We start from the raw sequence: 21,126 nt of genomic DNA on the forward strand, positions 1-21,126 counted from the left end.
CACTTTGAGTGATAGATCTAGTTTCTAGTAGTGTAAGCCTCGGCTGCTTGGTGGGACCACCCAGCCAGTCTCGCCTGGAAATACCTGCGGTAGCCCTGTATTTTTTTTTTTTTTTTGTGCTCTTCCCTATAACACCTTGCAGCGACTAGCAACTTTTTTTGGACTTGGGTGCACTTGCAACTTTAAAATATCGCATTTAACAAGCAGAACGCAGCGTCAATAAAGTAGTTGCTCCACGATCCGTCTTTGTAGGAGTTACCAACGAACAAGCAGCTGCTAGAAGAGAATTACCAAAACTATATTACGTATTCACTCGTTCCCAGCGGCCGTTATTAACAGTAGCGAATGACTTTCTTCACACGTCTTTCCATCGCTAGACATCATAGCAATTCAGACCAACACATATACATTCACGAAATGGCTGTACTTAGTTTTACCAGGTTTAGATATTATGCATCACATTAACATCTCTACTGCTGACAATATTATATAAGCTTCCAATTGATTTAGCTACATCTTATTCCAAAAATTAACCTTATAGAGTACAAAGGTAGACATAGCCAACTACATAGGATGGGCTAAGTAAATAATCGAAAAGAGGGAAGAAGCCGCTGTTAAATGCATAGAAAAAATGCTCATCTTAATTTGGTAAGGCTTACTGATGGCAAGAACAAAAGCGGTAGGGCTGGAAGAAATTGCCGAGCCTACTTTGCCGAGTCTACTTTACCGAGTCTATTACCCACAATGGACCTATTTGGTATTAGGATGTAGGTCTAGAATCATATCGGCAGCCTTTTCAGCGATCGCGTACACAGCCGCCTGGTAATGAGCCGCAATAGGAATCGGAATGACACTCGCGTCCACAACGCGCAGCCTATCGACACCATAAACGCGTAGCTGGGTATCGACAACTTTGCCCATTGATGCAGAGCCTCCGGCGTGATAAAAGGTGTTGCCTACGCGATTAACCCTCGCGTCAATTTCTGCATCTGTTGAATTAGCGTTCAGGGTTGGATATCCAGCTGGAGGAACTTCGTTCTCGACAATGCTACCGCCGGATTGAGTTTCCTGGAGTAATCGTAAAGCTTGACGAATGCCATACCGAAGGGCCTGGCGATCAGCTTCCGTTGAGTAGTAATTCGGGTCTATCTTTGGGGGCGTTTGAGGATCATTCGAAGTAATAGTGATTGTGCCGCGCGAAGTAGGTGTCATTCCCAGCACCGCCGTTGTCACATGCGTCCCATCCAGCGGGATCGCAACGTCGGCCAGTTGCGCGCCAGCGGGTGCGTAAGCAACTAGCGTTTCCAAGTGACATCGCTTGGGCTTTAAAAGGTCGTGAGAGGCGGCAAGCTCGCCATCGGCTGCCAACGCGGGGCTTAAAATCTCGTCGGGAACTTGCGAAAAGGCAATCCAGTCTGATGGGAGTCCTTTGCTATACGCCAAGTCCTTCCATTCCGGGGTTCCCAGCGCAAGCCCCTGCTCGGGATGCCGTAATTTCCACCAAAGACACACTGCTAAGTGGTCATGAAAATTGCGACCCACTTCGGGGCAATCAACCGTCGACGGGACGTTGTGGCGTGTAACATCCTCCTTAGCTCCTATGCCCGACAGCATCAACACTTGGGGAGTCCGATACGTCCCACAAGACAGTATGATTTCTCTTGATGCGGCAATGATCTGACCATCAACTAGCTCTACTGCTGTGGCAGTTTTTACCCCTGATAGATCTTCGACTATCACGCGGTGGACCACTGTAGAACAGAGGACCGTCACCCCCGACAAATTGTATGCCTGAGAGGCACACTGTCGCTTGCCATCCCTCCAAGATTCCGCCAATTCCGTGAGCCCTAACGGTTCACCACCGTTGGCGTCCCAAACTCTGTCCACTCCAAGCTCAGACCATGCCCGTTCTATGGGCTCGCGAAGGGGGTATTTTCGCATGGGATCGCTGCTGGATACAGACACCACACTGATAGGCCCATTGGCTCCATGTTGCTCAGGATCCACTCGTGGACTGAGGGTGTATTGTTCTGTCTTCTTGAAGTAGGGTAGGAGGCCTCGATAACTCCACTGAGAATCGCCAACTTGATCAGCCCAGCAGTCAAAGTCAGCAGCGGGGCCTCGAGTCCAGGTGCCGTAATTGATCGCAGAGCCTCCTGAGAGAGCCTTTGCTGCTGCTGCATAGCAATGGCGGCCGCCTAAATGCTCTTGGGGTTCGGTTCTGTAAGCATAGTCGAGATCGGAATAATGCGCTGCGAAGCAAGCGAGTGGGGCGGCTGTCAGCGGATGGCCAGTAGGATCTTGCCCTGCTTCGATTAAGACAATTGACAAAGAGGAATTTGCCTCTTTAAGTCTTGAAGCAAGGACGCAGCCGGCTATACCGCCACCAAGGATAATATAATCGGCTTTTGCTGGGATATTGCCGACCATGATGGGCAATCTTAGGTAATATTGGATCCTTGCGCTGTAGAAGCCCTATTGAAATCCTTTGAGCCGCCAGATCTAGAGCTCGAAATACTCATAGATATATATATATCCTGAGCGAAAAGAAATTTTCGATTCATGACGAAGCATATAATCCCAACGCACTAAAACAATACGATGATTGCAACCTATTCGAACTACATGTGCACCGTAAATGGCAACTAGTTGTATCCTTTAGGCGTTATCGGTGAAGGCGATTTAGTGATGCAACTATCACCGAGTTCTCAACCAGCTGGTCCTAAAGCTAATTTAATCAACAGCTGACATAATTTTCATTAAGCCTCTTTAGTTGGCTTCTCGCATTTTCGGCTCTCGCTCATTGGTTCTCGTTTCTCGTTCGTCGCTCCTCGCTCTCCGCTCTTCGCTTGCCGTTTGTTCGTTCCATACATATTTGATCATCGCGTTCTCGCTTCTCGCACATTTGTGTTCTCTCCCTACTCCATCTTGGCTCTCATATGACATCGCACATATCTTTTTTGACAAATCCAAAATGGCCTTTAAGAAAGTATCTCATAAAAAAGTCCGGACAGGGTGTGACTCGTGTAAACGACGCCGTGTCAAGGTATGATTGCCCAGACAACATGTGCTTGGCATGCCTAACAAGGAGCGCTGCAGTGCGACGAGTTAAAGCCAATATGCAGCGGCTGCGTTAGACATTCATTAGAATGTAGTTATTCGACAACTATCGACACATCCGGGCGTTTGAAGCATGAGTCCCCAGATAACTCTCCATTCTCATTTTCGGACTTTAAACTTATGCACCACTGGAATATCTGCACGGCCGATACACTTGCGCCGAATGCAGATTTGCAGCGTGCTATGCGAGAATTCATTCCCGTTTTGGCCATGAATCACAGATATCTAATGTGAATTACCTCATCCCACATAAATTAGCTATACTTGTTTTAACCAAATGTATCCATCCTAGGCACGCAATGCTGGCATTGACTTCTCTCCATATGGCCTACCTGAATCCAACCGAGGCGAAAGAATACGAAAGCCGAGCTACACATCATCAGAGCCTTGCTCTTCCGCTCTTCCGCTCAGCCCTGGCCAATGTTACAGAGTGCAGCAGCCATGCTCTTTACGCATGTGGCCATCTTGTCATAAAATACTCGTTTGCGAGTCCGCAGTCTCGGCGGAATTTGATATTTTCACCAGCCGTTGGAACCCCGTCAGAGTTTATTGGCCTTCTCCGCGGTGCTTTTTCAATGCATGGCTATGCCGAGAAATGGATTTCCAATGGCCCACTGGGCTTCTGTTTAGAGAAGCCACTGGATGAAAACCCCGACTTCAGCCAAAATCCCGATGATTCATACCTCGCTCAGCTTCTATACCTGCTGCTTGCCGATAGTTCTGAAGACAGCAACCTCTGCTGCGCAGCTCTCAATAGCCTTCGACGACTACTTGCCATGGCTTCTACTCCTGGACAGACCATCTCTATCAAAACTCTTACATATTCCTGGCCAGTGCAAGTCCCTCAAAAATACATCACTTTGATTAGTGAAAGGAAGCCTAAGGCCCTTATAGTTCTAGCTCATTACTGTGTCATGCTAAAAATGATTGATTCTTTTTGGTTTATGGAAGGCTGTGCCGCAAGGATCTTGGAGCAATGTCGAGAGAACTTAGAGGGCCAATGGCACCGTTACATTGAATGGCCACTATCCGTTGTAGGGATATACGGCGGAGAAATATGACTATCTAAACCATGGCATCCTCTCCAATATGGACGTGAATTACAAGGTATTCTGCATTGGCAATCTATATATGGAAGGTTATAATCCCCAGACTCCACTGCCTCTAAACTATCGGCAAGATCCACCGCTTAGCTCTAGTTTGACTCAAGGCTTATTCTGTATCTATGATACTCATAGCTGCAGAATATCTTGAAGGTCAACTACATCCACAAACTTGGGCAACACCTTTTTCATCAAAAAGTTATGCACCTCCGGATCATCATCTATAATTCCCTCTTCCACGCAAATGATATGGAAATCTAAGTCCGCGCCCCCTCTTGCTGATCCCAAGATACTCCCCATTGTTGTCAGGCCCACCAATACAATGTGTCGAATGCTACGTGCCCGGAGATATGACAGCAAGTCTGATGAGCCAAAGCAATTCGGCTGCAGCTTGCCCAAAACGATTTCATCCTTGTTGCCCCAGCCACCTGGTGGCGTTAATTCGGCTGGTACACCATAATGCGGATGGTGTGGATCTGAGGGTGCATTCGCAAAGTACCCTGCGGCTTCAAGCTGCGCAACCCATTTGCTTAGCTTGTTGTAAGGTGAAACAAAGGCATTTGAGTTGAGGTTGAAGGGCAATGTATGATGGACAATGAGAGGTACTCCATCATAAGGGGCGTTTTCAGCTCTGGGAGCCTTATCAGACCGGCGCTTGGAGATCTCGGCCCTGAAATGGTCAAGAAGTGTTTTGATGTTGTCTATATAGTTTTTCTGGATTTCAGAAGGAAATCTCTGTAAGATTTGCGTTTGCACGTCCGAAAGAAGTAATGCGGTATGAGCAATATCTACCGGAACGAAGAAAGGTGATCCCATGGCTGATTGTATCGTAATTTTGAGTATAAGCTAGCGATGGGAAGTTGCTTCGAAAAAATAGTGTCTTCGAGTATTCAATTGAATCTGTAGCATATCTGAGCGCAATGATACAGCATAACTGATTTCTTATACCTATAAGTTAAGCCGGCTTATTGTCCGGCATTTAGTAGTAACAGCGAATTGCCCGCACACAAACGCGATGAGATTGTGGCTTATAATTTCCAACTAAAATCCCTAAAATGCCTTAAAGCCCGGCCTAGCGCAAAATCATCATGAATTTTTAAGGCGCGCTTCAATTGTTACACAGTACGTCCGATCCTGATTTTATCCTACAATATTAGATTCAGAGTACGGATAATCGTGCTCCTATTCCAATGCGCTTGGCAGCTCCCATGCTACAGCATCATATTCAGATTCAGTCATATTACGCATAGACTAACATGCAGTCCCATGTCCGGTCTGGTACACAATACGTCGGCTAATAGTGATATCTTAGACTTGTCCATAAAGAGCCCATGACCAATATGATGCAATACCTACAGCGACCCACATAGCGTTTCTTGGCAATCAATCCTCTTCTGTCGGTTGATAACTAATATTCGTTGATTCGATTTTCATTCCATGCAAAAGTATTTGCTAGTCCAACTTCATACTTGTGTACACGAATTTTTGTCAGACCAAAGGATAAAGGATAACAACATAGGTGGTCAAGGCTAAAGGAATATGTCCTTAAATACGATGAAGTAAATAACAGGCTACCCGAGTTCATTCGCCTTCAAGAGCGACTCTCGAGCATCTTTCCAGGGGGGCCGCTTTCCTTCATCAAAAAGTCGATAGACTTGGGGTAAAAACTTCCCATCTAGAAGCATTTTGTGAAGACGGGGGTCGGTAAACCGAAGCCACCAGGCTTTCCACCCATGCCCAAGTCGCTCTTGAATGCCAAACCCTGCTGCTTTGTCTGCCCATAAGCTCCATTCCAAGCTGTCCACGAGAGCAGGATCATAAACTCCTCCGTTATTAGCCAGGTCTATGGCCATACTATTCTGTTTGTCGGCACTCTTCGCCATCTCTTCATGAGATGGTAGCTTCGAATTGCCGAGCCACACCTGCGCGAGGGCCATTGATGCCGTGTCCCCATTTATCGTGGCAGATAAAGTGGAACCTACATGCTCTGAATATGCAAGAGAATCTGGGAAATCTAGAGAAAAGATCCCTTGATAAAGCCTTGGCAGTGGTCGCCCCATAGAGCCAGGAGCATCTTTCCAAGCTTGTGGCATATTCCGGGATGGATCGTAAGGGCCCAGTAATGAGTACGACTTATCGTAGCCAATCGAGAATATTATAATATCGACTTCCATATTTCTCCCGTCTGTTAGTTCTACATGGGATTGGTGAATTCGTTTCAGGCCAGGAACTGTAGTGACTGTTCCAGAAACTAAAAGATCGTAAAATCCGTCTCCCATGATTGGTAACTTGTGAGGCAATGAGGGAGCATTCCCGAGTCCCCATTCTGGCTTAATATCGAATGCTTCATCTTGTATTTTAATGAAAGCCTTGTGAAGCATCTTCTTTTGTTCTAAGGCTGGCACATTCGTGTTGCCGTGCAGTTTTCGAAGAGATGGAAAACATAAGTCGTTGGCTTTAGCAAATGGCAGCTAAACAAAGTGTCAGCGACCGAACACAAAATATAAAAAGTAATTCTTACCACAAAACATCCATGTCGATGAGAAATATAAATTTCTTTGGCTATTCCCGCAAGGCCCCTAGCAATGTCTGTTGCCGTAGCGCCGAGCCCAACGATCAATACGCGTTTTCCTTCAACATTCTCCGGCCTGTCAACGTTTAGTTATCTTTCTGACGTCAAACCGGTGTATTATAGTACTAGTTACTTTTTATAAGTTTGAGTGTTGAACACTTTGCCCTCGAATTGATCGAGCCCTTCAACGTGAGGTTCTCTCGGAGTCTGAAAGAGCCCGGTGCATACGACTAATCTGTCGAAAGTTTGTTCCTCTTGACCTCCTTCTTTCCGAGTGAGAATTAACCGCCACTTGTTTCCAATTCGATTCACAGCTATCACTCTTGTATTGAGTCGGAATCGAGACTCAATGTTGAAATGGCGAACATATGCCTCCAGGAATGCCTGGATTTCGGCCGAACGGAGGGGGTCATCAGAGCCGCCTAAAAATGACAGAAAATTTTAAGATATGAGTTAAATGCGCAGAGGTGTAAAAACCTACCGGCAGCATATGGGAAATCGGAAAAGGCGAACTACGTAACAGGATCAGTTAGATACACTCCCCATGAAATTGCGTACGCCACTTACTACGCTCCTCCGAACTAATGCTTTAGTATCTACAGAGATGGCACGTTTGTTAGCCGGCATATATTGAAACGTCGCGTTTCATTTCTCACTGTACAAGCATGTCGTTCTAGGTTCTTCCGAATAATGCCAGAGGCCACCGATCGCATCGGCAGCATCAAATCCAGTCACATCGAACCCGACCTCAGTCAAATTCTTCACAGCCGCAATGCCAGCAATCCCTTTTCAGCATGTCAGTGACAGTTGTATGCACAGTAGTAGCTTGATGCCCAGATGTGATGCTTACCAAGTCCACAGACGGCTACTTTGTTTCGTTCTACTTTAATCGAAGTCATATTTCGGTAGGTAAATATTTATACAGCCGACGTTGAAGCGATGAGGCAATCACTATACAGCAGCAGAAAGATCGGTAGCGATAGGTCTGAAGAGCGACAGGTCAAGTCAGGATAGCAGATGAAATCTAAGGAAAACAGATAGACTTAATGACCACTATCAGGTGTTATGAGATTGTTGCGAATTCCACTATTTTAGTTTCCTAGCAAGTACCGGTTTCCAAGTTTCCCTCCCAGTTAGCGAAGTGGCTGATCTCGTTAAGTATTTGAGTTCGTGTTGTTGAGGCAAGTATATTGAATATTTTAAAGTTACTGCGACAATGCTATATGTTGCTTACGCTTACGCTTACGTCTCACAAGATGAAGCATTGCGTGGCTACCATATTCATTATCGTTCAGCAAATAGTAGAGCTTTGCAGCTGCCTTGGCTTGTTCTTTGCGGGCGCACGCCCAAACAAACGTGTATCACCATATTTGCATCAAATGTTAATACCTACATAACTTATTTCACTCTATAACAACTGTAATGGTCACTTTTTATGAGTAATTAACTCGTACATTCGTTGTGATATTCTCAAATATTTATTAGAACTTTTTATTCTCCTCAGCTATATGCAGAAGGCTCTTGCGAAAATTAGTCTCTAGTTAGTTGTTTATGATAACGTCTGACTCCCGGCGAGCGCTGATGCTAGCACTAAATCAGCCGCCTAAAAGTCCATTTCATAATATTATAGCACACAATCCTTCCATGTACGTACATAGTGTTTTGGCTGTAGACTTCCTGAGCGCTGCTAACATTGAATTGAGCCGAGCGGCAGTACAACGCATCCATCGACGCTTTGCGTGATAAACACTTTAAATCCAATTATTTCTGATTCCGCGACTATTCGTTACGACTATTCTTTACTAAAGTTGTCGCCGTAAGAGAAAGACTTCTATATTAGAAGGCAGAGGTAGAGTTACTTGAGAATTAAGTAATCAGAACGTTGGAAAGTACTTCATCTTCATCTCCAACGGACGAGTAAAATGCGGTTGGGATGGAAAGAAATCACGGTCTCGCGGATGGGCCAGCAAGCTTCCAAGGCTTTATACTTTCATTCAAACTGACAAATATGACGGCTTTATTATAATTTGTACTTGATTAAATGCATCTATATAGTTGGAGTGGTATTTTCATCAATCGTGACGCCGAATGCGCCAACTGCAGTGGTATAGCTCAAATTAACAGCCTTGCTCGCATATATTCTCATCCCTCGTTCGTACGCGGCAGTCACGCCAGGCTTATAACCGCCAGCCTCGTGTAATAACTTTCCCAGTAAAGCTGAATCTTGAACGGCAGTATTAGCTCCGATACCTCCGGCTGGCGTCATCGAATGCACCGCATCGCCGATTAGCGTAACGCGAGGCTCGTTGGGCCATTCAGGTACTCCTGATGGCGTTGAACATGTTATCTTCCAGAAAGCCGCCTCCGATTCGATCATCTCATCAAATAGAGGTTTGAAACGTGGGTGCCAATCCTTTACGAAGGATTTTGCTATGTCAGCGGCCTGCTTACCCACGATTGTGTAATCATCGTTCGGGGCCTTGATTATACCCGGCTGGCCACCCATTGTCCACCCAAATTCGACATTTGGATCATCCATTTGGCCAGGACGGACATTGGTAATGATAAATACAGCGCCATCTGGGCGCGTATTATCTCGTAAGCTAAAGACACCCTCTCCGAGGCCTTTGAAAGCTGTAGTTGGGGCCTGGCCGTGTATTCCTCTGGCGCCTGTATCGTAGACTTTGAGCCTTCCTCCTGAAACTTGCTTTGCGACTTTAGAATAGATGCCTTCGCCCCCAACAAGCATAGAGCCTTCGATTGACTTCGATCCATCGGCAAATAGAGCAACAACGCCGTCATCACTTAGTTCATAGCCAACTACCTGCTTATTCCATTCAATATGCTCTTCGCATCCCTCTGAAAATACTTTCCGCATGTCTCCCCGGGCGATACCGACGATTTTACCACCTCGCGAAGCCAAAGTTTCGGGAGCAGCATGCTCAGTTTCTTCTCCAGTTACGGCATTATATGCAGTAAAGCCGGCGCCACCTGTTTTACCACACTTGTCCCAGAATCGCTGGAACGTCTGAGAGTCTAAAACCGACTCAATAGCTTCGAGTCCCTCTGATGACAGTCGTAGACGATACCCTTGAGCGCGAAAGGTAAACGATGCATCTCGCTCAAATATTTTAAAAGGTATTTTAGATTGTCGCAACGATTGAGCCAATAGCAAGGAAGCGAGGCCGCCGCCCGAGATCAAAATTGGCTTACTTATAGACATTTGCACTTTTCTTTGTGAAATGTTTACTGTAGAAGCGATTTATTACCGAAAAAGTGTTGAAAATTGTATTTTACGGATCAATTTACAAGTCAGGGTGGACTCTCTAACGCTCTTTAAAGAAGTAGCATCGCACGCAATTTTGTGCTAAAATTCAATTATAAATTTAAGACCACAGTTTTATAAGCACTTACAATAGCATTGCCCACACGGAAATCCGACTGGGGGATTGATTCAATATTAACCTATCGACAATGATTAATTTGTAACATTGATACTAATATTTTTTAGGCAGCAGTTCGCTTTCGCGTAGTTTCATCGCTTGATAGTACAATCGCCCATTGTTTACTCATCTAACGCCAACAACAGCGGGGAAACCCATTTCACAACTAATATATTAGTGTTTCTTATAGCTTTCTCTCCATGAAGCAGTAAAGAGCAATTAAAGTAGCTAGTATAGCTGGTTTCATAGTTTTTGAGCATGTACATTTGCAACATATCATGGGTAGGTAGTGAACAATCATTTTAAATAGCTGCGTAACCAAATAATTTCGAGGCGGTAGCAAAGATGAGAAGAACATTTTTGTGAGCTTATCGATAACAAAGTAGTAATTCGAGACATAAACTGTCCCACTTATAGAGTTTAATATGGGCTATATAACTTTATATAGCTAAGAAGGCGCATTATGCATTACTCATGTATCTAACAGATATACACGCTATTTGATGTAAAATTTACAATAGTAACAGAGAATAAAAGACAACGTTTAAATTTGTATGCGTACACTTGGAATAATCCTCCCATAAATCGATATTCTCATGGTACAGCTCAATTCCAGGCTTTAACAAGTTTTCATGCGTAGCTAGGCGCAAAGTCCTAAACGTATCTATATTCCACTAAACGAAGAATGATCTTAGACAAAGGTACATTTCATCGAGTAAGTAATATATCATCTCGGATAATAAGCCAAATAAAAAAATTCGCTGGCTTTGGGCACGGTAAAAATTGATTTCCATAGACCAGCTGAGCCAATATTTTCTCTTTTGGACAGATTTATCACAGCACGTCTTTATGCATTGTTTATCTATCATGCTATATAATTGCTTCATCTTTCAGATAACCCAATAGAATGACAGAGAAATTTAGATAAATAAAGCTGTGTGGAGGTCGCAAATCTGTAATCTGATCCTTAAATACTCACCTACTCTTCAAATTCAAGGTCGTATGCCAAAGAGTCATCAGAGACTTCTCTCACTAACTTTAGAACTCTATAAATAAGGTTAGCAGTTGCTATAAACTGTTATTGAGAATGTATCCATACGGCTGGTGGGCATCGTGTGCCGCGTAAAAAGGAACAGTGTCTGGCTTATCCAACACTGCCACAAGGCCGACATCAAAGCCCTTTGCTCTGTGAGCAGATATAGCCAATGGCTTTCCAAAGGATATTTTAAGTAATCCTGTGTAGCCGATATAAATATAAATACGGCGATATTTTTGAGAAGTGTTTACTCACCAGGGATCTGGCCTTTCATGCCTAGAATCAATTTTCCCAAGTCTTCAACCTGCTCCGCAGTGACTTCCGGCTTCAATTTAAAGAGAACTTTTTTCCACTTGTTACTCAAAAATTCTTGATTCTTCATACATCTTGAGGTCTATCATACCCACGTGGTAAACAGGCATTTTGGCGATTCTTGGTAATAGGTATTATGGGTGACGCGTGATATAGCAATCAATATGATCCTAGGATTGGCTGTAAGACTGTTTCGGCTCGTAAAGATATCGAAGTGGTAATACTTGAGTCTCTTTTTTTTTTTCCTTGTGAGGTTCAGTTGCGTTGATGTAGTCAAGAAGATAAGAAATTAACGCAGCAACATAGGCCTACATTTACCCGTACCCGCTTCGCGGACAACTTATACTGGAAGTTCCAAGCGCCACGGAAAATCAAATCGCCATCTCCACGGATAAACCCGAAGTACCCCGCGAAATATCTGTCTCAGGCATACAGGTGCTACCTGGCGGTATTTGCTACTCGGCTACTGACTCGTTTTGTAGCGACCAAGTGCACTTAAACAAGATATTTATACATTAGTGTATTAAATATACCTATATAATTTACATAATAAAACTTCTCATTAGCGTGAACTCCTTCAATTCCCTTCCATGTATCAACAACTACCAGCTAATCTATCAGCTCATCATGTTTGTACTAACAATGGTAGCCAAGAGCAGCAAGCCGAGCAACCAACTGCCGGGAATTGGAGCGTCTAGAGCGCCATAGTTTCCATTGTCTTTTCCATCACCGCTGCTCGAATCTGAACCGCCGCCCGAACCCGTAGAGTTGCCTGAGGCGACCAGCTCATTGCACTTGTCCAGAGTCCCTGAAGCTGTCTGTGTCTGAGCGCTGCTGTTGAAATCACATGCTGTGCTGGCCTTATTCTGCTTTTGGTAGTACTGATTAAGGACGTAGGTTAGTTTGTCCTGGTCGCCGCACATGCTGTATCCACCATAGACACCGGTAGAAGTGTTTCCATTGATTCCGTCACATAGACTCTGATCTGACCCGCAAATGTAGTCAAAGATGCTGCCGTAGTCGGTTGCATCCGTGCTGTTTGCAACGACACATTGGGCCGCCTTCGCCATGCAGCTGCAGGCGTCAGTGTTAGGGGTGGGTGGGAGCTTTTCGCTCGACTGCCACGTCGCATTTACTGTTGGGCAGTCCTCAGGCACATTGGAAGGCTTATAGTCAGCCATCTGCACTCCTTTGATGCTTACTTGCTGGATCTGGTTCTGAAGGGCGGCGAAGTCTTTTAGTTTGCTCACAGTATTGCCGCTAACTTGGACGAGACCTGTGCATTTCAATTTGTTAATATCAGTCATCCCAAGCTGCCAACACTAGTTTTCTCTCTCTCTTCTTCTTCTTCTCTCGGCTAGTAAATGGGAGTCACTCCAGGCGAAAATACGTACCGTAGTCGTTGGCCTCTTCAAAGTATTCATAGACAATGCCGCCACTGAGGACCTCTGTCATATTTGGTGCGTAGAGTGCGCCTGTTTCTTGGAAAATACGACCTGCAGCACCATTTGGTTGGTTGCAGCCATATTCTGCGAAGAACACCGGGACGGAATAATGTTCAAAGAAGTTGAGAATCCTATTATAGCCGGACGATTCAAATGTTTTTTCGCCGCACCATTCGTAAACGTTGTAGCCGTAGAAGTCAACTGACTCTTCCGTCGGCCCGCAGTTGAAATAAGCTGCTATCTGGTTCCTGATATCTTGGTCGTCATCTGCCGCATAGCCGACACCCATGGCGCGATATTTCTTGTCCTTGATGTATTGTTTCACATCTCGCACGGCGGCCTTGACGTAGGATGAAGCGTTCGTAGTAGTGGCATTATTCGTGACCTCATTGCCAACAAAAAAGCCTATGACGTTTGAATAATTGGCGAAGCTGTCTACTACCTGTTGGAAATGAGTGTAGAGGTCAACGTTCCATTGGGGATTTTCGCGATCTATAGATTGCTGCGGATTGCTGAGGTCAGAAATAACGTAGATACCCGCATCATTAAGCAAGCTCATGCAAGCAGAGTGATCTGCCGTCGGATCGATCGCGTATGTGCGAATGACATTGGTTCCGAGCTCACTTAATACCGGAATATCACGCTTGCAGTTGGTCGCATTCGCCAATGGATCGACGAATTTGGTATTTGTTGTTGTTGCACCATCAGCGGAGGAATCTTGTTGGTAGGCAACTCCTTTCAAGAAAAATTGGGTTCCGTTGGCGTAAAAGAACTTGGAGCCCTGAAAATTGGTCATGAGGCGTCAGAATCAAATGTAGGACCATAGACAACTTGGTCTTTACGGTTGTATTGACCAATTTGACGAAATTGAGGACAATTGGTAAACCTACTTTAATCTGAATTGGTTGCAGATCTGCGCTCAGAACGCTACAAGCGAGCGTTAAAAATGGGAATAAAACTCTGTACATCCCCATGGTGGCCGTATTGTAATGATATTTGTATAAGCTTAGCGATAATAAATAAACGTAGTTGATTCCGTCGTCGTGAGCTTCCACAGGAATCTGCTGGAAAAAATAGAGATTGCGCTCGTAGCTTTCGAATAGGTAGTAGTGATTCGTAGAGACGCCAAAAAGGCAATAAAGATTCGATCAACGTTGAAAGTTCATACAAATGGCAGGTGGTGGATTTGAGGGGAAAAAACACAACAGATTTCTGCCAAAGGAATAGGTAGAAAGCCCGTGGGTTGCAAATCAGATATTACTTATACAAATGCATTCTCAATTGCGCATATACAATGGACACCGGCCACTGGGTTAAGCACCCAAGCAATCGAGGCAGCAATGGTTGCTCGTTGTCGCAGCTGAAAATCAGCACGTCGGAGTCTTTTAAATCACAATTGGGGGGGGGGATTCCAGGTACGGTAGAGGGAGCGGCCGGGACAATTTTAAGATGATTTATATTCAGTACCCTCCATCATGAATCCAGCGGCTAGGCAGGAACTCAGGCACATCCGGCATGGTGACAGGGGCAGCGTTGCATTTGTGGCGGGCGACGAAGAAAACCACGACATCCTACAGGAAGCATGTGGGACTGTATCGCTGAGGACTGTCCAGCGCGTGGCAGACTGAGCCACTAGCACATTTAGCCAGAATGTTAGGCTGACGCGTTTTGACTGGATGTCAACAAAACGGATGATGATTTGCGGTGCGTTTACAAATACCTAGCTGATGTGTACATGAATACGAATTACAAATACGACGTTTCGGTATCGTCGTGCCGCTAGCAGTGTACCGTTCTGCTTTGTGGTTGCTGGGAGAGGATAGCATTGGTGCTGGTATCTACTCGCCCATGGAGCGCTCCATTCCATACGAGACATTTTAGCCATGCATGCCGTTGCTTCGTGACGTAACGACACCTCACTCCGCATGAATGCATAACACGAACTCGCACACCGTTCTTGGAGCATCGTTTTCGGTGTACATTTCCTAAAGATTAAAAGAAAGAATAACAAGCCATTCTGAACAAGCCATCTGCCACGAAATTGGCGATAACCATGCTCTATAAGTCACGATACCAGGCAGAACAGTCTCCGATCCACAAGACACGCGAGAAGCAGCAAAGTGAAGCGATGCGTACTGTATGACAGATAACTAGAATTAGAAAGACAAAAACATGCACCCCTTGCCTTTAGCATGCAGCATGATAGTACGCGAAGTATGTAGCCAGATGTGCAAAGCTACAGTGCCGCTAAATGGATCGCTGATCCACCGATTTCCTGGCGGGCGCATGAGCTAAGTAAATCGGCCGCTGGATTGCAGCTTTTCGCATCTGCCGATATCATCTCCAGCGAGGTATTACTACGAATTGGCCTCAAAACGGCCAAGAGACGAAAGAATTAAAATATTCTGCACTGCTAGTTGGAATAAAGATTGGCCAAAAACGGAAATATACAAAAATACTCACGCCACTTATCCCGCATCTGAAATGATAAGAGTAGAGTATACAACGTTCATTATGACACTTTCCCGACTGAGAAAAGTGCCTGTCTACAACCTATTATTCGAAATTGAATACAAGACTCTGGAAGAAATACTATCTACCATGAAATAAAAAAAAATACTTAATTCTCTTCTACTTCTCTCAGAAGTAGGTATTAACGAATTTCCATGTGGGGTATATTTAACCGCAAATATACTTTTCTTGAAAGTTTACTTGCGAGTAGCTGGCCGGTTTCATGCATTTTTAATATACATTCTATATACACCAGCTATCTACTTTATAGCTCATTCGACAAGGCCATGGAAGGATGCCCTTTGTATATAAAATCAGCTAGAATAGAATAATATACAGATGCAACTTTCTATGAGAAGTGTAAGGACTTCTAGGGTACTGTACTTTGAAGCCAACGGCTGCGTACTTCATCGCACAATGAACCCAGCTCCCCTTGACTAATTTTAACGCTTAGAGCCTACGACGGCCTGTTCTTTTAAACACGAGATTACCGACACTCTGACTGCTACCAGCCTGTTTAGGAAAAAAGAGTTCGGTTAACTAGGACGCTCTCAGTATGGATCACGTTCCTGCTGCGGGGTGTCGGCTTCTCGGATAAGGCGGCAGCCTTTTTACAGGTTGTTGCTCATCGCGGCCACCAACAGCCCCCACTTACAGGGAATACAATCCATAGGGAGCCCAAGAGCCTTTCCCGAGACACCCAGAGCCTAGCAGAGCATCAAGAGGGCTACTTCATATAACCAGGCAAAATAACGTACCAGCACTTCATGAGAAAGGGGCTTCACGAAGGAGATGGCCTCATTAAAGATACATTTGGCATTTATTAGTGTAAATAGCCTCTTCTTTTTGTTTAATACTCTGCACTAGTAATTACAGCCCTTTTCACTAAGGAGAATTGCTGACGGGGTGAGCTGGCAGGTGGGGAGCACCGAAACAGTTGCAGAAACGAAAGAAATATCTAGAAAAGAGACAGTACTGTTACACTCTAGTAGGAATGGCGGTATTGCAAGCATGAGCATAGGTATATGGAGAAATTGGCTTATAGCGTGGGTATATGGGGAGCTATGAAGCAATTATAGAACTCGAAATATCCATGATAGAACTACGGCATCTGCAGTACATTATTGGCGTTTTATGGGAAGGGAATTATCTTACTTCCCTTTGGCTATCGACTACAGCTCCCTAGCGCAACCTTATCTTGGATATCCCATCTCCCTACTGGTTGATTACCATTGCCATTATCCCGAGCCCGATTTCTATCTGACCTTGGATGCGCACTTTTTCGGGACCTATATCTAAGCTTATTGTATGTTGAATTGTCATTCTATGCAAAGTACTTTTCTAGTTATCCTTCATTTCCCTCTTTCAGTACGCTAAGCTTCTCCATCATTATACTACTCCCTTTCCTCCATAATCTCATCACTCTTGCTACTGGTTACCCTGTCGCGACTTTACACCACCGCCTTTACTACGTAATTTTGTAAATATATGTTACGAATAGCAAACTATCAAACTGTATTCATGGAAACCAGTTCATTGTGCTGAGCCAAATGAGAAACCAGGAAAGAAAAAGGGATTAAGCCGTCTGGTATTATGGCTACAGACACCAGGCACTTGGAGCTAACTGTAGTTGATGAAGCACGTAATCCATTCGATGAGTCAGCTTCAGGCCAGTCCAGCATACAGTGATATAGGCTCTTACGCAGAAGTAATAGGATGTTGTTTATGAAGCCAAATTGGCGCAGAACTGGGAGTAGAGCGATCAAAGTGCAATACAATTTTTACGTCTTCGGCAATAAGGACATTGTTGATATTAGCAGAAAATTCCCTATTAAAAGTATTGACTGAAGTTGCTCTAGCTTGAAAAGAAATGCTGTTTCTTCAAGTATAATCTGCCAAGTATGAGCTACAGGATTTGAGCTTACATGGGCTAAACTATCTTCATGCGCAGTTAATTTGAGCAAAGTGGCCATAAGGCTTTTGGTAGAATATCCAAAGGTTAAATTGTTTCATCTATTTGCGCAACCTTTATGTTTCTCAATGCATTGCGTGTCAACGTTGAGAAGCACTTAGTGTTTAGCTACGGAGCCCCGAGCTCTCAAGTCGTCAAGTCCTTTGATGACCCCACGTTGTTTTCCATCATAGTTCACGGTTCGCATCCATTCTTCCAAAGTTTTAATTCTCTGAGGATGAATCTTATCCAAAAATGCCATGTCTCTGGTCGCACCCTTACCCTCGCTCCAGTACCGCCACCAAGCCGTAAAATTCTCTCTCCAAGTCATCATATCCTTGTCTCGAATACCACCGGGACCCGCTGCCCAGCTAGCAGGTGCGTTGGGGTAAGGTTCGGCAAATTCCAAATATTCATCGAGGGGTAGCTTCTTGTGGACTCCTTTCTTACCAGTGACTTTGGTGAATGTATTTGCGATGTCGGTCATACTAACTTGGTCAGTTGCGACCTCTAGATCAAGCCCAGCTGATTCCTGTGGGTTGTCAAAGATCCAGAGGTTATAGACGCCCACATCTTCAAGAGCTATCAAAGGTATCTTTCCATCGCCTATTCGAAAATGTGTTAGAACTGGAAACTTAGGCTTGAACATATTAGCAATATCAATTGGACATACTGGCAGGATTCGCCCAAACAAACGATCCGTCGTCTTGCTCTTTTGGCACATACATGCCGTCGAAGAGCATATTCATGTATGGCCCCGTGGTAAAAAGCGTCGTCTTCATGCCTTCTTGGCCATGGCTAAGAATTAGGTCGCCGATACGACCTTTGGCGTCGTTATGACCCCAGTGATATTTCTCATCCCAGCCCGATTTGCGAAGCGCATAATCTGAATTGGCCCAAATGTAATGCTTTACTCCTTGGTGTCTGGCTATCTCATAAGCCCTGACGCCGTAAAAGCCCTCGTTCTTCTCGCCAAGAGTGAACCCATCCAGGTTAACCCAAGCTCCGTACACGCCTTCGAACGCTTTTCGGAGATCTTCTAAGTTGTCTTGGCTACCTTCGAGGAGTGTAACATTCGGCAAAATGGCTAGGTCTAGGCTTCGCCGCGACTTAGAGTCTCTGGTTAGTACCCTCACGCTGTAACGTTTGCTTTCAGAAAGCGCTGAATTATGCCAAATTATTAGCGGGTGGTGAATCTCAGAGATCCTGTAATCACCTTTAACAACTGGGATGCCCTGGGCACCTGTTCCACCAATGACTAGGATCCGTCTCAAATCTGACATTTTCAATAACTGAAATCGAGGTTACTCTTTAGATAAAGATGAGCTTTCTTGGACAATTCTTTATATGAGCTACATTTTATATTATTTAATGTCATATCTGATATATATACCTACTAACAGCAAAAGACCACTTTGTTATTTTATAAATCATAACTAAGCTGTCGATATATATGCCAAGGAGAATGATTAGTGATCTTAAGTGCCACAGCTCGCGAATCTCGATATATACGATTATTAATCTTGTGATTTACTTCTCATGATTAGTAAACATTGTATCTTATATTCACAGTTTAACTTTCTGGTCCTCTCTTACTCATTGATTTAGTAATTTAGTGTTACTTCCTATGACATAACTTATTAACGAATCTAAGAACACGATCCATTTTTACCGGAGAGAATTAACTAATGGTTTGGCTCAGCTTAAAGGGAAAAGAAATATTACTAACATTGCAGCTGTGAGCTACAATGGTGTGAAATGAAGCAACCTTATGCTAGCTTCAATTTGTGGACTGCTGCGTCTTTACTACTATATAACTGGAGGAAGAAAGAGCGTATTAGCTGTGGGCAATATATTCTGTTGGCGAAATTATCAGCACACTCTTGTGGACTGCCCATTACTATTTTCATATTTATCTTCATATATTGAGATGTATAGAACAAAAGACAGTAGCTACTAACATATATATGTCAAAAGAGGTAATGTATATCCATTAAATGTCTATAAGCCACTGTAACATAGCCAGTCTAGGTGTGGGGCTCCATTTCAATGCCAAGAATGCTTAAACAATGACTTCATAAGGAAAATATTTAGGGCTGTTTGCTTTTTTAGGTAGGTTGTGTTACTCGTTATACTAGACGTCTATTCTGCTGCAGATAATGGCAGAATGGAACCCAAACATCATTTTGTGCCAACTCTGTGGGTCCTTCTTGAAAGTATTAGGTCATTATCTTCGTTTAGCCAGAAACATCCAACGCCATATCCCAGCCATATATCGAATGGGCCTCTTCTTCCGTCAGACGGATGCCGAAATACTCCCACAGCGCAGCCAATCTCTCTGTCTCAGACCTAAACTGATAGACCACCTCAGTCTTGTTACCCATATTAACCTTGACCAGATTATTCACGAGCATCACTTTGCCAACGATATTTATCTCCGATTCCTGGTCTTGCTTCCACTCGTCATGAGGATATTTGATCGGTTCTCCTTCCCGTAAAAATCTGACAACCAATACTGTCCATCGGTGTAATGTTTTTGCACTTGCCCACCAATTTTGCACTTCGAAATCTTCCTGGAAGAACTCAACTTCTAAAAAGCTATAAAAAGAGTTCCACTCCTTATCTATGCCGTTGCGGTATTGGTATATCCATACTTTTGGTTCCAGAAGTCGTTGCTTTGGCAGAATATCATGGATAAGACGAACGTCCTGGGTGCCGAGATTACGATGTGTGATTGCCTGATCGTCCATCAGAAGAGGCAACGTCGGCCCATCTCCGCCAAAGGCTACATCAACGCTAAATTTGGATCCGTCTGGGAGGTGAACGATGTTGTTGATGTGAGTCCTATACATCAATTGCTAAATTAGTAAGGGAAATTGTTATCTTTGTAGATCCTTTTCCAGGAGAATTACCATCCTTGTGTCTCTCCCTGGGGAACGCCATCTGTGCGAGTACGATTACGAACACCAGTTAAGTAAACGTGAAATCCAAGGCCTCTTAGCATATGATGAAAGAAAATGCTCAGTTCCATGCAATATCCACCCCTGCCGCTACGGCGTGTTCCCATCAATTTGGCGTATAGTGCTTTAGGGCTGATATCTACTAAATGTGTGGTAGAATAATGCACCGAGAGGTTTTCATAGGGAAAGCTTGCGATATGAGCACGAAACAGGACTTTCAGTGATTCTTTTGTTTTAGGAAACGTTTGTGGTTCTTCTAAGTATTGTTGGTAGGATAAGGGAAGTCGAATTTCTTGAAGCCACGCAGCAACCTGTGAACGCGAATAAGCGGACTCCTGCGGCGACGAATCGCGGAAAGATTTGAATGCCATCACTAGACTATAGAAGCAATTATAAGCGTAAATTGTTTGTTGGCTGATGGCTCAAACGACTGAGGGCGTATTTTATATAGAAAACCCCATTGATAGGCAGTTGAGTCATCGGCCATGGGTACCTGGCGAATCCGTTTCTCCTGCTAAGCCTACAGCCGGTAATTTATCGGTCCTCCGTATTGACCCGCATTGCTTGTTCAATTCTGTGCAAAATGGTGTTATTCGTCATTTCGACCAATCGATCGCTTAGAATGGATTGAAAAGCTATAGTCTCCGCACGGTATCTACATTCAAATATCTCG

At 44.3% G+C, this 21,126-nt stretch overlaps 9 protein-coding genes across 9 annotated transcripts; 1 reads left to right on the plus strand and 8 right to left on the minus strand.

The window, feature by feature from the left end:
- Positions 1-143: 143 nt before the first annotated feature.
- GGI43DRAFT_52758 (GMC oxidoreductase-domain-containing protein) lies at positions 144-2,702 on the minus strand. The gene has a single exon (XM_083209957.1). It carries the CDS (start codon positions 2,428-2,430, stop codon positions 751-753), a length of 1,680 nt encoding a protein of 559 aa, XP_083060660.1. The 5' UTR covers positions 2,431-2,702; the 3' UTR covers positions 144-750.
- On the plus strand, positions 2,703-4,267 carry GGI43DRAFT_52759 (Zn(II)2Cys6 transcription factor domain-containing protein). The gene is made up of 3 exons (XM_083209958.1): positions 2,703-3,046; positions 3,100-3,350; positions 3,413-4,267. The coding sequence occupies exons 1-3, from the start codon at positions 2,975-2,977 to the stop codon at positions 4,179-4,181; spliced, it is 1,092 nt and encodes a 363-aa protein (XP_083060661.1). The 5' UTR covers positions 2,703-2,974; the 3' UTR covers positions 4,182-4,267.
- Positions 4,268-5,227, minus strand: GGI43DRAFT_52760 (cysteine hydrolase family protein). Its single transcript, XM_083209959.1, has one exon. The coding sequence runs from the start codon at positions 5,037-5,039 to the stop codon at positions 4,353-4,355; it is 687 nt and encodes a 228-aa protein (XP_083060662.1). The 5' UTR covers positions 5,040-5,227; the 3' UTR covers positions 4,268-4,352.
- Positions 5,228-5,794: 567 nt separating this feature from the next.
- Positions 5,795-7,694, minus strand: GGI43DRAFT_427552 (flavin monooxygenase-like protein; the record flags this gene model as incomplete). The annotated part of the gene is made up of 7 exons (XM_083208825.1): positions 5,795-6,694; positions 6,745-6,871; positions 6,929-7,217; positions 7,277-7,307; positions 7,363-7,391; positions 7,452-7,580; positions 7,646-7,694. The coding sequence occupies 7 exons, from the start codon at positions 7,692-7,694 to the stop codon at positions 5,795-5,797; spliced, it is 1,554 nt and encodes a 517-aa protein (XP_083060663.1).
- Positions 7,695-8,811: 1,117 nt separating this feature from the next.
- On the minus strand, positions 8,812-10,264 carry GGI43DRAFT_405731 (FAD-dependent oxidoreductase). Its single transcript, XM_083206067.1, has one exon. The coding sequence runs from the start codon at positions 10,016-10,018 to the stop codon at positions 8,843-8,845; it is 1,176 nt and encodes a 391-aa protein (XP_083060664.1). The 5' UTR covers positions 10,019-10,264; the 3' UTR covers positions 8,812-8,842.
- A 601-nt stretch (positions 10,265-10,865) lies between these two features.
- Positions 10,866-11,830, minus strand: GGI43DRAFT_405733 (Dabb family protein). Its single transcript, XM_083206068.1, has 5 exons — positions 11,811-11,830; positions 11,678-11,756; positions 11,530-11,616; positions 11,338-11,473; positions 10,866-11,284 (listed from the first exon to the last, which is right to left on the minus strand). The coding sequence occupies exons 2-5, from the start codon at positions 11,694-11,696 to the stop codon at positions 11,218-11,220; spliced, it is 309 nt and encodes a 102-aa protein (XP_083060665.1). The 5' UTR covers positions 11,697-11,756; positions 11,811-11,830; the 3' UTR covers positions 10,866-11,217.
- Positions 11,831-12,203: 373 nt separating this feature from the next.
- GGI43DRAFT_423035 (glycoside hydrolase family 72 protein) lies at positions 12,204-14,005 on the minus strand (the record flags this gene model as incomplete). The annotated part of the gene is made up of 3 exons (XM_083208179.1): positions 12,204-12,862; positions 12,981-13,812; positions 13,922-14,005. The coding sequence occupies 3 exons, from the start codon at positions 14,003-14,005 to the stop codon at positions 12,204-12,206; spliced, it is 1,575 nt and encodes a 524-aa protein (XP_083060666.1).
- Positions 14,006-17,611: 3,606 nt separating this feature from the next.
- On the minus strand, positions 17,612-18,776 carry GGI43DRAFT_427554 (uncharacterized protein; the record flags this gene model as incomplete). The annotated part of the gene is made up of 3 exons (XM_083208826.1): positions 17,612-18,099; positions 18,167-18,655; positions 18,710-18,776. The coding sequence occupies 3 exons, from the start codon at positions 18,774-18,776 to the stop codon at positions 17,612-17,614; spliced, it is 1,044 nt and encodes a 347-aa protein (XP_083060667.1).
- Positions 18,777-19,499: 723 nt separating this feature from the next.
- Positions 19,500-20,910, minus strand: GGI43DRAFT_405740 (arylamine N-acetyltransferase 4). Its single transcript, XM_083206069.1, has 2 exons — positions 20,406-20,910; positions 19,500-20,337 (listed from the first exon to the last, which is right to left on the minus strand). Exons 1-2 carry the CDS (start codon positions 20,822-20,824, stop codon positions 19,731-19,733), a joined length of 1,026 nt encoding a protein of 341 aa, XP_083060668.1. The 5' UTR covers positions 20,825-20,910; the 3' UTR covers positions 19,500-19,730.
- Between the last annotated feature and the right edge of the window lie 216 nt (positions 20,911-21,126).

Source organism: Trichoderma evansii (assembly GCF_050947405.1).
Source record: "Trichoderma evansii strain SZMC 28006 chromosome Unknown GGI43scaffold_10, whole genome shotgun sequence".
Lineage (NCBI taxonomy): Eukaryota > Fungi > Ascomycota > Sordariomycetes > Hypocreales > Hypocreaceae > Trichoderma > Trichoderma evansii.